The sequence below is a fragment of the Sus scrofa genome, unplaced genomic scaffold, assembly GCF_000003025.6.
Source record: "Sus scrofa isolate TJ Tabasco breed Duroc unplaced genomic scaffold, Sscrofa11.1 Contig414, whole genome shotgun sequence".
Classification (NCBI taxonomy): domain Eukaryota; kingdom Metazoa; phylum Chordata; class Mammalia; order Artiodactyla; family Suidae; genus Sus; species Sus scrofa.
The window spans coordinates 122,972-138,677 of NW_018085198.1; the positions used below are offsets into that span (position 1 = coordinate 122,972).

The window sequence follows — 15,706 nt, forward strand, 5'->3', positions numbered from 1 at the left end:
GAAGACTGAAACAGGTTCTTGCAAGTCAGTCGAGCAGATGGTGTTGGAGACTGGTGGTGTTTTGTAAAAGCCTATTTCCTTTCTACATAACTTGTCCAGTCCCTTGAAGTTAAATGGATCCATGGCACTGAGTTCTAACCAGTGAAATGTGGCTGGAGTTTATGTACAATACTCCCAGCTTTGGCCCCTCCCCCAAATCACCCTTGAGCTCCTCCATGCTGCAGAGAATTTAGTAGAGGACTCTGTGGCCTCAGGGATGGCAAGCATCAAAGGCTCTGTGGAGCAGAGCCTTTGACGTACATTGGGTACATTGGTATGTGACATGAGCAGGAAGTAAACCTTTATTATGGTAAAGAATCTAGTAAACAGGCTTTTATTCTGTTGAGATGTTGGGGTCACCTGTTATCATAATTAGCCTACCTTGACCAATGAAAGTAGTAGTCAAAGTTATAAAGAATGAAATATGAAAGATGTGTATTTGTTTTACCCATTACTTTCCAATTTTCTTTCACCAAGTAATTTTTTTCTTTTTTGCCTTTTAGGGCCACTCTCACGCATATGGAGGTTCCCAGGCTAGGGGTTGAATCGGAGCTACAGCTACTGGACTGCACCACAGTCAGAGCAACATGAGATCCGAGCTGCATCTGTGACCTACACCACAGCTTACGGCAACGTCAGATCTTTAACCCACAACCTCATGACTCTAGTTGGATTCGTTTCTGCTGTGCCATGATGGGAACTTCCTTTCACCAAGTATTTATAGAAGGTCTTTTTGGCTGAAAGCTCACTTCTGATTGAGACTGGATTTTTCTTTAATGCCTCATATTGTTCCTGTCCCCTGAAGTCAGCCCCCAGGTATGATTGAATGTCTACACCCAGATTTACCACTTACTAGCTGTGCGACCAGTCTGAGCCTCAGTTCCCTCATTTCAAAATGGGTATAATGAGTATCTGTCTTGGGTTGCTGTGACAATTAAGTAAATTAATTCATGTATGATGCTCAACACATTATCTGGAAAATACTACATGCTCAACAAATATTACATCATCAGAGCTCCCATTGGTGGCTCAGAGGTAATGAACCTGACAAGTATCTATGAGGATGTGGGTTTGATCCCTGGCCTTGCTCCGTGGGTTAAGGATCTGGTGTTGCTGCGAGCCATGGTGTAGGCTGCAGATGCAGCTCATATCTGGTGTTGCTGTGGCTGTGGTGTAGACCAGCAGCAGTAGCTCTGATTTGACCCCTAGGCTGAGAACCCCTGTATGCCACAGGGGTGGCCCTAAAAAAGACAAAAAGTTATGTCATCATCATCACTGTCATCATCATAAATTGCTAGGTGTATGCATGGCACTAGGGGTAGACAGCACTGAATGAGATAGATCAGATCTGGACTTCCATGAGGTAGTTGCTCATTTTAGGACCCTTATTTTTAGTGTTGCACTTGTTCAGTAGAATCTCTATTAAGCTCCTAATTTTAAGAGAAAGTTTTTGTCCGTCTTCATACTACTCCAGAAAGCACTGGTTATGGTTGTGCATGTTCTTTGTTTTTCTGAGGATTCTGAGTCAATGCCTGTGTTCCTTTTAGGGGCTTTACTCTGTGAGTGAAGTATTTGTCTATACTCTGTGGCAATTGGAGTGGGAGGAATAGAGGTCACAATACGCATTGCTGGAAGGAACCACTTCCTGCTTCGATCCACTTCCTGCTTCGATCTACTTCTTCTTTAGAGTCCGAGATAAAAATGGCTTCCATTGCACACGAAGAAGTAGACTTTGCTCCTTCTTTCTCTGCCTCTGTTCCCAAGGTATGCTGCCCAACCATCTTATTTCTAATGACGTGTAGGCAACACTTGCAAGGCTCAGGAGGTTTAGAATCCCTTCCTTTGAAAACATTGATCTAGGAGAACAGAGACTGAATCTACACCAGTGGTGACCTCACCCATGCCCTACACCATGCATTTAGATGCCTGGTTTACCTGTATGCTTGAGCGAGTGTCCTTATGCCCATGTGACTGGCATGGGCCATCTCCCTGGCACACACTTCTTAGTGATGCTAACTAGGCAGGCACACCCACTTGCCTTGGCATGTTTTGCAGATGACCAAAGCTGCAAACACCAACATGTAGAAGACATATGCTCTCTTCTTTGTGTAATTTCAGGCACCAAAATATGCCTACACATAGGGGTGTGTGCATACAGACGCACGCGTATTCTTTTTTGCCTGGTAGAAATATGCTTCTGTGATGTTCCTTCTACTCCACACATGCCCCTCCAAGGCTGGCACATCTCCTAATTATTCCCATCTACTCCCTCCCCATAGACCCTTTGTGTGTATATTTTGGCACATATTTTCTCAATTCCGCCTAGTTTCTTTTTCTTTCTTTCCCTGCCTCCCTCCCTCTCCCTCCTCTTCACAACTCTTTAGAAAATTTGTTAAACTATACACTCTTTATTATTAATGTACATTTATGAAAAATTCTGCACAGTTACAAAAGTGCATGGTTATAAAATCATCTCCATACAAAGGTTGGCATCTTCCCTTTCCCCATCCCACCCTAACCCTCCCGCCCCCAGACGTCAGCACTCCACATTTGAGAGCTCTGTGGATCCGGAGCTCTCCACCCAGTGCTGTGGCAAACATGATGGTGGTTTGCAAAGGACCTTGCAACTTGCCTTCCTCACTTCCCTTTGGCCTCCTTCTGGAGTAGGGAGAGCAGATGAGCTCCTCTAGCTTTGGGAAGATGTTCTTCGGAGGCATGGACAAAGGTGTCTCCTTATACTCTTCTAGAGCTGGGAAGGATGTCAGAGTGATATAAATGAAGACAGCTATCGGGAAAATGGGGGCTCTAGGTCTTCCTGTTGGAGAAGTAGCTGTCTTGGTCTGTTCAAATTCCATATACCAAGTTCCTTGAAAGGAGCCAGCAAACTCTATAGCAACTCAGGGGACTTATATCTGCAGGGTTTCCTGGGAATCCCTGCAGGAATAGATAAACAGGTGAGAGTTTATCATAGGGTGACCAGAGGCAACCAGTCCAGAGTGGTATTGTACAGATGTAGAAGCTTTTCCAAAGAGCAATTTTCTTGGCCCAGACCTTGAGCATCATAGCCCTGTTGCTTTGCTAAACTTTGTCATCCTCAGGCCTGGCATAAAGTATTCTTCTGATGAGGACAGATCTCTGAGGGGTACAGAACTGAGGGAAGAAGTCAGGTTGTCACTAGGCTCCTCGGTCACATATTTGCCTCATATATTTTCTGAGCAGCTATTCCTACCCCAGCCCTAATATGACTCCATCCTAGTGTCGTAAGTGATACAATAAACAGGCAGTTAAGAAGACCATGTCAGTGAACTTGAACTCAGGCTCCAGAGAGATGGGCCCCATATCAGCTGACATGCAGCATTCATGGAACTTCATGAACAGACACACGGACTCAGAGATACCCCACCACTTACATGTCAACCGGTTTGGAAAAATTAATGAAGCCTTGCAGGAGCAATACCGTGGGTTCCTGGTTAGCAGGGTTGTGGGAACAGCTCCATCCAGGACGGTTAGATTATCTCTAGAAGAGTACTTCTAGAAGCTTGCTTCTGAGAGGCTGCAAAAGATGGTGGTGGTGGCAGGGGAGAAGCAGAGAACTCCTTGGCCACAGGGAAGTTAAATGCTTTGTACATTGTGACCTTCTAGTAGCTGGAGAAGCATCTGTTCTTTGAAGGCCTGTATCCTACTCAGAAAAGCTTGCTGTTGATGGGAACTAAACAGTATTATCAGAAAGGACATTTGCTCTCAAGGGCTGGCTTGTTTGGTCTGGTTCTAGGCAAAAAATTACATGTCTTAAAATATGTTAACTATATTTCAACAAACTGGTATCTCTAAGAGATTATGATAAATGTATATGCTGTCCCTCTGGGGAGGTTTAACTACGTGTGTCAGGACTGTTATTTCTATTTTTTTTTTTTGTCTTTTTCCAGGGCCACACCCGCAGCATATGGAGGTTCCCAGGCTAGGGGTCCAATCCGAGCTACAGCTGCCGGCCTACACCAGAGCCACAGCAACACCGGATCCGAGCTGCGTCTGCGACCTACACCACAGCTCATGGCAACGCTGGATCCTTAACCCCACTGAGTGAGGCCAGGGATCAAACCTGCAACCTTACGGTTCCTAGTCAGATTCGTTAACCACTGCGTCAAGACGGGAACTCCAGGACTATTATTTCAAAAAGTTCCTCCCCAGTACTTTAGACTGCCAGCTTGACCTGTGGAGAGCAGCCCTAGTCTGCCCATCCCTGGACACAGCAGACAAAGAGCGGGGGCACAGTTCTGTTCTTGCTGTTAGAGGAGCGAGGTGCTGGCCCAGATGCTGTAAGTAGGATGCAGGGACACAAGAGTCAAGTATCCCAGGTCTAGCCAAGTTTTGGGCACTCTTTTGATTGACTAGCTCAGGGAAGCATGAGTAGGGGAAGAGTATTTAGAAGATGGTGTGTTATTCTCCTTCATTCCTTTCACAGGAGGATGAGTGACGCAAAGTTGCTGGAGATGAGGGCAAGGTAGAAAGTCCCTGTTTTTAATTCTCATCCCAGACAGCCTTGCCAACATGTTGGACTGTATCTTGAAGTCTTCTCCTAGCCCCAGAGGTTCTTACCCCACCGCCTTCCTGCCCCTCCTGTATCTCTTGCAACACAGCACAGCAGGGTTCAAGGAGGATGGGTTAACACAGCTTTCTCTCCTGTCTCCCAGAGGTCTTATTTTTTGTATGCTGCCACCATGGCCATCGGTTCTAATGCGTTATTTACATACTGCAGGGCAGGTGTCTCCTATTCAGTTATTATCTGTGTCTCTCTGCGTCAGAGGCTGCGACTTGCCCCAGTATGAGCACATCTAAATCTCATATTCCTGCTCTTTATTTAGCTGATCTACTAAGCCCTTCATGGCAGCTGACTCCTAGGGCCTCACTTCCCAGCTCTCCCGGGCATTTTGTTCCTCCTTGGAAACAGATCAAGTTAGATCTGAGTCCCAGCCGTGCCTCATAGGCAAGTCACACCTGTTCTTGAGTCTCCATTATTCCACCTGAAAAACTGGAGTAATTATGTTTGGTTTGTGTCCTACACAAGGTTGTGAACAGTCGAGGAGAATGATGCCAAAGCACTTCACAAACGGTCCAGCACTGAACAAATACCGGGAAGATAATGAGGAAGATGATAAAACTGATGGCAAAGACAAAGATGACAACGTGGATGGTGACAGCTGTGTTTGCACATAAAATCACTTGATTTTTTGACTGATTGATTAGACACTGTTTCCCTGAATAGAACGGCCTATCACCTTCCTTCTAGAGTTTTTCCAGATAAGCTTGGGTGAGATAATCAGCTCCCTATAATGAACTCTGTAAAATGGGAATAAATGTAAAAAAACCACTAGGCAGTCTTGATGGGAGGATTGAAGTATATGAATCAACAGGTAATAACAGTACCCAGGGGGGTGCCGGGTCCTTTCTGGGAGCTTCATCAGCACTCCTTGAATCTGAACCTAGATAACTTTAGAGGGAACTGCGACGTTCCCCAACTTGGATGAGGGTGTAGAACGAGCACAGACTGTATTTTGCTCCTGAAGTCGCATGTGATTTAACTTCTCAGAGCCTTGACTTCTTCATCTGTAAAATGGGGACAACAACACTCACCCAAGAAAGATGGTTGTGTGTGTTAAAGGGAATTGTCTAGGAGAGAGCTTATCACAGTGGCCGACACTGGCAAGTGCTTGGTAATTAATTAACAGCTCTCTCACCCTTACCCTTAAATGGGTGAGTTGCTTAGAGGACAGAACCAATCCTCCCCTGGTCACAACTGTAGTGGCCTTCTCCTCTTTCAGTCCTGGGTACCATCATGCCACAGGGCTGCAGCCCACGGTGCACTTCCCTGGCGAGACCCCTTGGCTTGAGCACTGTGGCAAGAACAGTCACAAGATTAGAGTCCCGGGGGTCCAGGAGTCTTGCTGCCCCATTGCTGGGCCTCCTGCTCCCCTCTTCTGAAGCCCAAGCTTGAGTGGGAGGCAGGAGACAGGGACAGAGAAAGGGCACTGAAGATGTGCATCCTCACTTTGCTGCGTGGGACCCCACCAGCAGGCTGCGAGTGGCCATGGGGGATGGGGGCCCATCCACAGAAGGTGGTCTCAGCTGGCAGTTGCGGGTAGCAGGAGGCTTAGGGGGCTGGCTTGGAGGTTTTCTCCTCGCTCCCGCCTCAGAGGCAGTGGTGAGCAGCGCCAAGAGCTGACAGATTGGGTGTCAGGGGGAAAGTTTTGGTCCTGCGCCATTCTCCTCCGTGCACTGAAGTCACAGGGATTGTTCACTGTTCTCAACCCACCATGCGTACCCTGGACTCTGTCATTTGCTCCTATCTGCCTTTCTTTGTCTACTGGCAAAGCAGACATTTTTTTGGATGACCCAGTTTACAAGCCACTTTGTAATTCTCTTGGACTTTTCTAGACACGGGTGATGAGCCCTCCTCTGAGCTTCCGTGACTATGTGCTTAGTGTGCTGATGAAAGGTCTTAAAGGGAAGAGTTTTGGAATCTCTGTCCTCTACCAGAGGTAAGTGCCTTGAGGGGCGGGGTCTAGGTCAGATTCACCTAGTGGTCCCAGTTCCTAGCACAGTGCCTGGCCCACAGTCGAAGCTCACACAAAGGTGGAGTCCTGACCTTGTTCGAGCCATGACAGAGGTGGACAGGGCCCCACAGAGCCAGAGCGGGCAGCCGGGGAGGGGGTCCAGTGGCCAGCGGCAGTGGTGGTCGGCAGCGTGGAGCGTCACCAGGCACCCATGTCAAATCTCTTCCTCTTCACTGGCCTTGCTCCAGCGGTGGCAGCAGTTGGCTGTGATGCCCAGGAGGAAGTTGGTGGCCACGGATGCGATGGAGACCACGAAACCCACGAACGCGATGAAGAGGTAATCGTCCAGGGTCAGGGTCAGGTGGCAGGCTTTGAAGCTCTCCTCAGTGAGGGAGAAGAGTGGGGCGCCCTCGACTTCGGGGGGGCCCCGGCACTCAGCCAGCTGAGAATCTGCAACACAGACCCCAGGGAGGGTGAGGTGCCTGGAGGAGACAGCGGAAAGGGAGCGCCCCCAGCCCTCCCAGGAGAAGTGGGGTTTCTACTGAGTTTCCTCCATGTACCCAAAGCTGTACTCACCTTTTTGAGGGCCCTCAACAACCCTCAAGGCAGGTTTTTTATATCTACTTTGTATATATAGACTTTAGTCACTTGCCTGAAGTTCAGTAGCCACGGCTAAAGGTGAATCTGGGTTTTTTGTGGGGTGTCCATAACATCTCTTACAATAGCTTCCCAACTGGTTTCTAGGCTTCTACCCTTAAACCATCTCGACACAGGTGGCTGAGCGATTCTTTTAAACCTGAAGTCCTGCCATGTCACTCTTAGCTTGAACCCCTCCCCTGCCTTCCTCTCCTTCCCCCAAGGACCTTCCCCATCCTTCTCATTCTCCTCGTTTTCGCTGCTTCATTCATGCCCACCTCTCAGTCATTCTTTCATCACCCAGAGCAAGTCCCCTTTCTCGGGGTGGGGAGGGGGGCCCTCTGCTTTGGTCCCCTCGTGAGGATGCTTCTCCCTTGGGTCTCTGCACAGCCCAGTCCCTCACTTCCTTTGGGACTTTGCTTGAACATCACCTTTTCAGGGAGGCCTTCCTTATGATTCCACAAAAGAGCAACCCCCGCCTCACCTTTCTCCGGGCATTCTTTATTTTACCTACTTTGCTTAATTTTCACCAGTGTATTTATCACAGTTTGTTTATTATTATCAAACATGAGCTCTTCCTGTGGTATCCTTCGTCCCAGGATAGGGGCCTGTCCAAGGAAGTGGTCATTCAGTCTTTGTTAAATGACTATGTGAACGAATGACTCTGTCCAGCCTGAAAGCATTGGGTCTTCCTACTACTCCATGTGGCCTTTCCAGATCCCCTCAGTGTAGGGTTAAGAGAATGGGCTCTGGAGCTAGTGACCTGGGTTCAAATTTCTTCTCTATCCACCCCCTAGCTGTATGATGTGTGTAAGTTATTTAACCCCCCCTGTGTCTTGGTTTCTTCATCTGTAACATGACGATAGTAAAAGTACCCACGTCATAGGGTTGTAGTGAGAAGTCCATGAGTTTAGATAGATAATGACATCTTATGTTTTTATTATCATCCCAGGTTTGTCTTTCTGGATGGGTCAGTGGCGGTCATATTCTGCACGTAGACTTCTGTAGGAGGAGGGCCTCTCCTTCAGGGGGATAACTGTTCTCTCCGTCATTCACGGTCCCACCTCATCCTTCCAGGGTCACTTGTACAGGTGCCTGGTGGTTATCAATGGTTTCATCTTTCTCTGTCTTGGAAGTGAGGAATGGCAGGCAGGTAGCAGTTCTGCCACATGGTGCCAGGCATTGGCTTTCTAGTAGCCAGCCATTTCTCTGTTCTATGGATAAATATTATTCAAGCTCTCATCTTGGGCAAGTATTTTTTTTTTTTTTTGCTTTTCTGAAGAAAGGGGCAATGTAAGAAGGGGAAAATCTGAATTGTTCAAGAGAATCAACATGAAGGAATTTTTAAATGATGGAGCATTTTAAATGATGTGGTGCATAAACGCTGTATATAGTTTTTGAGGGCAAAGAATAAGATGATGAACTTGGATTGATCCTTTTTTTTTTTTGTTTGTTTGTTTGTTTTGTCTTTTTGCTGCTTCTTTGGGCCGCTCCTGCGGCACATGGAGGTTCCCAGGCTAGTGGTCGAATTGGAGCTGTAGCCACTGGCCTACGCCAGAGCCACAGCAACGCAGGATCCGAGCCGCGTCTGCAACCTACACCATAGCTCATGGCAATGCCGGATCGTTAACCCACTGAGCAAGGGCAGGGACCGAACCCGCAACCTCATGGTTCCTAGTCGGATTCGTTAACCACTGTGCCACGAAGGGAACTCCTGGATTGATCCTTTTGAGAAACAGACGAAGATCATTATCCTTAGAAATAGGGGAGTCAGGTTCAGAAGAAGGATCAACTTTCTCCACACCCCAGGTTGAGGGGTCTCTATAGATTGTGTGGACAGTACTCCAGACCCTGCCTAGGACAAGGTGGTGCCTGGAGTTGACCACTAAGGGGCTCTTCTCTTGGAACTAGAGGATGTCGAACCCCAGGGTCTATTGTGTGCATGAGTGAGGTGGTGATGAGGCATGGTGAGGCTAGAGGATGTGGGGACAACCTGTAGAGCTTGCAGCGTGCAGGACGGGAGCCAGGGGTGGGGGTGGGAGGAGGCTGACAAAGCCCTCTGCTAAGTCAAGGGACCCGTCTTGAAGTTGACTTATATCCCAGGAGAACTCTATTGGGATTTGTTCAAAAGTGAGGGAAGCCCATGAAGGAAAAGGGGGGAAGAGCATAAAAAGACAGTGGGAAGAAGATCATCTAGTCCTACCTCCACTGGCAAGGACACTTCCTGGAGAGCGTGACGTTGTGCAAAGTGTGTTCTGGGGAGGAACAGGGAAGCTGCGTCTCTAGCTGTGCCAGTGGCCAGTCACTTTCCCTCTCCGGAGCTCTGGTCCCTTCCCTGTACTGACCTGAGCCTGCAGTGATGGGACTGATGGGACCTTGGACCCCTGGCCTGCTCGGTAGGAGCCTGCGTTTCTTCTGCAGGGCAGCAGGGACCTTGAAGACCCCAGAGCAGGAGGAGCCCCTTTGTGTGCAGGAAACAGCAAGCCCTTCCTGTCCTCAGTGCCCAGGAGAAGAGGGTGCAGCCGGGAGAGGGTGGGCCGCTGGGAGATGGCTCCAGGCAGCCTCCCCCTCCTGCCCCCTATCCTTGCCCCATTGCAGTCCCCAGCTATTCTGGTCCCAGAGAACTTCCTCCCACAGCTCCGTGGGAACACTGGAATCGTGACCTACAGCCCCTCCCCCCCAATCTATTTTGATCCTGGGCTCCCCACTCAGTCCTCTTCTCCCTCCCGCCTCATTCTGCACTGCTTGCTCTGAACACACTGTGAGCCCAGGCTCCGGGAGAGGCCCTGGGTGGTGCCCCCCACGAGGCCTGTCCTCCTGCCAAGGCTCAGTGCTGCCACGCAGGCCAGCTGGGGACTGCGGGCCACAGGGGAACATTGACTGCCTGTGGGCCAGGCTTGGGCACCCATGGAACCTCCGTGATTCTGGCTCCTTCAGTTCCCGGTCCACCCACAGTTGGGTCTGGCTGGTTAAATGGCCACATCGCATTCTCTTTTCAGATCTACCCCCCCATGTCCAGACCTTGCGAAACTCTGTTGAAGCCCGTTGGTGAGCCCAGAACTGCAACCCTGATTCTTCAGGATACCGCCAGACTGCCAGGGTTCGAAACCTGACTCCAACGTCTAATAGCTGTGGGATATTGGGCAAGTTACTGAACCTCTTTGTGCCTTGGTTTCCTTGTGTGTGCGTTGCGTTGTGTGGTGTGTGTGTATCATCAGGGTTCTTAAGAGGATGAGATGAGCTAAAACATAATATATTTAGAGGCCTGACAGAGAGGAACTACTAAAATAAATAGTTTCTACTGCTTAGCACACTTAAAAAGCAGTCTGGTAGAGTAGAACAGAGCTCAGAAGTCAAATAAACTTGGGTTTTATCCATGTCTCTGCCACTTTCTAAACGAGTGACTCTGGCCAAGTCTTTTCATTATTTTAAATGTCAGTTTCTTCACCTGTAAGATGGGGACAATAAAAGTGGGGTCCAGGGAGATGACACCTGCCAAGTTCAAAGGTCATGCTGGGCACTCAGTAAATACTGTCGGTTATTTTGTTGTGAGCCACACAGAAAGTCCAACACTGTCTATTATTAATGAGCTGTTCTTACTTGTTTGTTTCCTGTCTGCCTTATTAGGTCATAAGTGTCGCGGGGCCGGGGGTAGCTGTCTGTTTCATCAGTGCGGGTCCCTAAGCCCAGAACACAGCAAGGACTTGGCAAATACTTGAGCAGTGCCAGGCCCAGGTGCACAAGGAGGGAGCCCGGGTCTGGGCCTTCACCACGTGCACAGGGTCTCAAGTCCCTTCCTCCCCTGCGAGCCTCTGTTGTCAGGGGGTAGGGCCCCCTCCCTTACCCGCTGTGCAGCGCTGGATACGGTTCCGCAGCCACTTCAGCAGGGGCTCCATGGTGCAGCCACACACCCAGGGGTTGCCACCGATCTGCAGGGTCACCAGCCCCGGCAGGCCCTCGAGGGCCTCGAGGCTGAGGAAGGCCAGGCCGCCGTAGCTGAGGTCCAGATCCCGGAGCTGCGCCAGGCCCTGGAAGGCGTGGGGTGAACCCGACGCAGCCATGGGTTGTGGCTCAGGTCAATGTGCACGAGGCTGTGGGCTGCCTGGAACATGTCGGCCGGCACGTGGCTGAGGTTGTTGTAGCTCAGGTCCAGGTGTGCCAGGCGCTTGGCGTGGAGGAAGAGGCCCGGAGGCAGCTCTACCAAGGAGTTGTTGCGCAAATCCAGCACTCGGAGCTCCATGTAGCACGTGAGGTAGCCGGGTGGCACCGCGGAGATGCGGTTGTGGGCCAGGCTGAGGTTGCGGGTGTCCCTGGGCAGGTCTGGGGGCACGGAGAAGAGCCGCTGGCTGCTGCAGTCCACCACCTGATTATGGCATGTGCAAAGGACCGGGCAGCTGGTGCCCGCCTCTGAGGGCATCGCCCCAGCCACCAGCAGAAGGGAAATGAATAGCGCGGCTGGGTTACGGGGTCCAGGCCAGGGCAGCTGGAACCAGGTGTCCCCCATCTCAGGCTGCTGGCAACCGCGGTGCTGAAGGGAGCCCATGGGGGCCGGGGCTGAGTCCACGGAATCAAGAGTCAGTGGCTCAGAAAGGCAGCTGCATCAAGGGCCAGAGCCCTGGAAGGTGGGGCTTGGAAACACGTGGTACCATTGCTCAAGCCTTTCCCAGGAGACACTAAGCACCCAAGGTCTCCCTGGGTGAGCTCCACAGGAAGTCCCCTTGGGAGCCTAGGGGACAGTATATCCAGCTGAGGTCTCCCAGGGATGACCAGAGAAGATGATCAAAACTTGAGAAAGGAAGGGGGCGAGGATGGGGCAGGACCAGCTGCCAGCAGATTGGGGAAGGGTCCCTGCAGGTCTTCTGTGCCCCTCTCGCTCATGACTGCTGGCTCCTCTTCTCTGAACTATATCTGAGAGGTGGGAGGGGAAGTGGAAGGTGCCTTTTAAAGGTCCTGGCACATCTGAAAACCCCTAGTCCCTGTCCCAAGTCTGGGACTGATTAGCAGGCCAGGGCTGTGTCTGAGTCTCCTGCACTCAAGGTCTCAGAGGCCATTTCTCTGGTGGCTCAGTGGGCTCTGGTCCAAGAGGGTCCTTTGTAGGTGTTTGGGGAAGGGAGCCCGGTGGGGGAGGGGGTCTCCATGGGCCTCTGAAAACCTCAATCCTCAGCCTCAGTGTATACTGAAATCCCCAGGGAGGCTTCTTTCCCCAGGGAGGAGAGGACCCCAGGAGAGCCCTGCTGTTGGCTGATGCGGCTGGAAAAAGCCATGTGTCCCTGAAGTGCAGGATGCAGGATGAGGGTCAGCTAGGAGAGCTCAGGTGACTGGTTTCCGGAGCCCACATCTCTCCCGCGGCTGGACTCTGTGTTCAGCAGGCGGAAGCAGAATTCCCTGTGTCAACAAGGAGCGCACTCAGGCAGAGAAAGCCACTGCCCCCTCTTCCCTGCTGTCCTCTCTCCTAGGTTCCTTGACGCCTCTCCCCCTTCCGCTTTGACACCAACCACAAAGTTCTCTGCCTACTGCCTCTCCAGTGTGGGCAACAGACTCCATCCTCACGTTGCTGTCTCTCACTAACCTTCCCACCCCGACCCACAGCCATCCTCTGCCTGGGTGTCTGTCCTGGGCTGGATGCATTTGCTGCTTCTCCTAGCCCCACCCCCACGCCTCAGCACCAAACACCCCACCTTTGAATAACTCTCTAAGAAAAAATGCACACACGCTCTGGCCGTTTGCACACCCCTTTTCCTCACTCCTAGCAGTCCCATCTCCCTCTCTCACATACATGCACACACACACACACACACACACTCTCTCTCTCTTTCTCACACACCCGTACATTGTTCTTCTGCGACTCCCCCATATTTCGCCCTGCCCTGCTCTCACACATCCCCGGTTTTCTCTCCTGCTTCCTTCTACACATGCACTCCTGCAGAGCCCCCTTGCAGGACTGCCCCCACCATCTTTCACCCCTGGTGCACACCCGTAATCCCAGCATCCTTTTCCACAAACATTCCACTCTCCCCTCTGGCCCCGGCTGGAGCCCACACCCACACTTGGTCAGGCAGAGAGGCTGAGCGTCATGACACACCCAGTGTCTCAGCCCGCCATCCGCCCCACATCCTCTGTGGCCCCTCGCTCCTCTGGTGCCCACTTGCTGTCCTCTCTTGTCCTCCCCTCACCCCCTCGTCGGAACTGCCTCTCTTCTTACTGCTTCCAGCCTCAATCCCGCCCACTGGGAAATCACCCCAGCTTCTCTTAACCAGACTCATTTTTCTGAGCCCCAAGGTCTTCCCCTGCTCTCCCACAGACCCTCAGCAGCCCACTTACTCTGTTCCAAGGACACAGCCATCCATCGGCAGCAGACGCGGGTCTCCCTCCCTCATCCTGGAATTCCCCGCTTGCTGCTTCAGGAGAACAGATTGCCTCCCAGGCTCGTCCCCTCCCCCGGCCTCTCCTCCTCCATGGCTCCTGGATCCCGGGGCAGCATCCTCTGTGGTTCCCCGTCCTGTGGTCCCTGTGCCTTTTCCCTTCTTCTACTCAAAAGGGGAATCGGAGAGAGGATGCTTAGAAGAAAGTTCACAGAATCCCATTGCTTCTTCCTGAAACTCAGCTGGTGCTGAGGCTGCTGGGGTATGTGGCTTCCGCCAGGTCCTCTCCTCCCTCCCTCTTGCTTCCCTCTCTCCCCCTCCTCTCTCCCTTTTTCGCTCCCTTTTTTTCCTCGAGGGCCAGGTACTGACGTATCACTGTCTCTTAGCAACTGCCTCCACATCTCTGAGCAACAGGAGAGCTGGCTATGGACCCCACCAAGATGAGAGAGAAGAGAACGAAGCAGTCACAGAATCCATACCTGTGGGATCCTAGTGATGGGCAGAGGAGAAGGGGCGACGGGGGTAGACAGGGCAGGACAGGGGCAGGGGGAGATGAGTGGGCAGGGAAAGCGGGCAAAAGAGCCCAGTGGGAGAGACTGGAGTAGGGGCAAAGGCATGGATCTGGAATCTGAGAAAGAGGAAGGGGAGCTTAAGGGCATCACTCCCAGAAGGGAGGGCTGAGAATGGAGCAAGGGACAGAGTGGGGAGTTGGGGAGAAACTGGGGGAGACAGTAAAGATATGAATGAGGATGGAAAGAAAAAAAAAAGAAGTACATGAGACAAGTTTACTCACTCGATGGGATATATCTATATAGCATGTTTCCCTGGATCTCAGTGTATTTTGGTTACTAGGTGCCAGGTAACTGCACTGGCTCAGGGCTCGTCAGGGATAGTTACAGGAAGGTAGGACTTTTCTAGGTTCTTTAATGGTCCCTAAGTCCTGACCCTATGAACTCTGAGAGCCTTGAGAAGTAAAGGATCAACTGCCACTTCCAGGTGGGGTACCTGGAGCTGTGGACACAGATCTGTCTCTAGGGGAGTGAAAGTTGCCAGAAAAACTGTGGTCTGCATTTTATATTTTACTTATTTTCAGAGGGTGTATTATTTTTGTTATGCTTACCAGTTAAGTTATTCTTTTTACTATGCCATATAAAATATTTAATGGTTAAAAAAAAAAAAGAAAGAAAAACTGTGGTCTGTCCCCTTTCCCCAGACCCAGGGACTCTGCAGTTCTGTTTCTGTCTCTCCAAATCCTCTGCTCCCTCCCACCCCAGACTGACTTCAGCTGAATGAGGGTGAAGTCTTTGCACCATCTTTTTTCTTGTGGCCTGTGGAACAAGTCTCTTGCTGCCTTGCATTTAAAAAAACCAGCTTGTAACGAACCCAATTAGTATCCATCAGCATGCAGGTTCCATCCCTGGCCTTACTCCATGGATTAAGGATCTGGCATTTGCTGTGAGCTGTGGTGTAGGCTGCAGATGCAGCTCAGATCTGGCATTGCTGTGGTTGTGGCATAGGTTGGCAGCTATAGCTCCAATTAGACCCCTAGCCTGGGAACTTCCATAGGCCATCATTGCAGCCCCCAAACCAGCTTGAGGATAACCAAAGCACTTTTCTGTACACCTGAAACTCACACAACATTGTAAATCAACTACACTTCAATTAACAAAACAAAACTAAAAAAACTTAGAGCTTAAAAAAAAAACCCCAAACAAATAAAAAACAGCCTGACTGGTTGGTTTGGTCAAAGGGCCGGCTCATTTCTTCTCTTCGTAATTGGTTATTGTGCACTCACTGTATGTTGGGTGCTTGGTTACATGGTGGGCATATAGTCACTGGTAAGGTGGATGTAGACTCAGCCCTTATAAGGGCTAACTCATATATTAATAAATACATAGCTAATGTCAGTTCTGTGTGTTCACGTGGTGGATCTGGGTCTGTTTGAGTAATATTTGAGATCTTTGGGGGAAACGGAAATGGGGCAATAGAAAACAAGCGTCACGCTGTACAGATCCCGGGCCTTTACAGGGTTCTCAAAATCGCAATCTTCTCTAAACATGCTTCTTTTTCCTGTATGGCCGTTGATGGTCTGCTTCCTTTCCTGCTGTCCTCTCTCAT

General features: G+C 50.6%; 1 protein-coding gene across 1 annotated transcript; it reads right to left on the bottom strand.

Annotated features, from left to right (window-relative positions):
* Positions 1 to 2,427: 2,427 nt before the first annotated feature.
* On the bottom strand, positions 2,428 to 15,003 carry LRRC55 (leucine rich repeat containing 55). Its single transcript, XM_021082018.1, is given in 4 exon segments — positions 2,428 to 7,040; positions 11,071 to 11,265; positions 11,268 to 12,611; positions 13,548 to 15,003. Coding segments are annotated over 3 exon segments (933 nt in total). The 5' UTR covers positions 11,770 to 12,611; positions 13,548 to 15,003; the 3' UTR covers positions 2,428 to 6,804.
* Between the last annotated feature and the right edge of the window lie 703 nt (positions 15,004 to 15,706).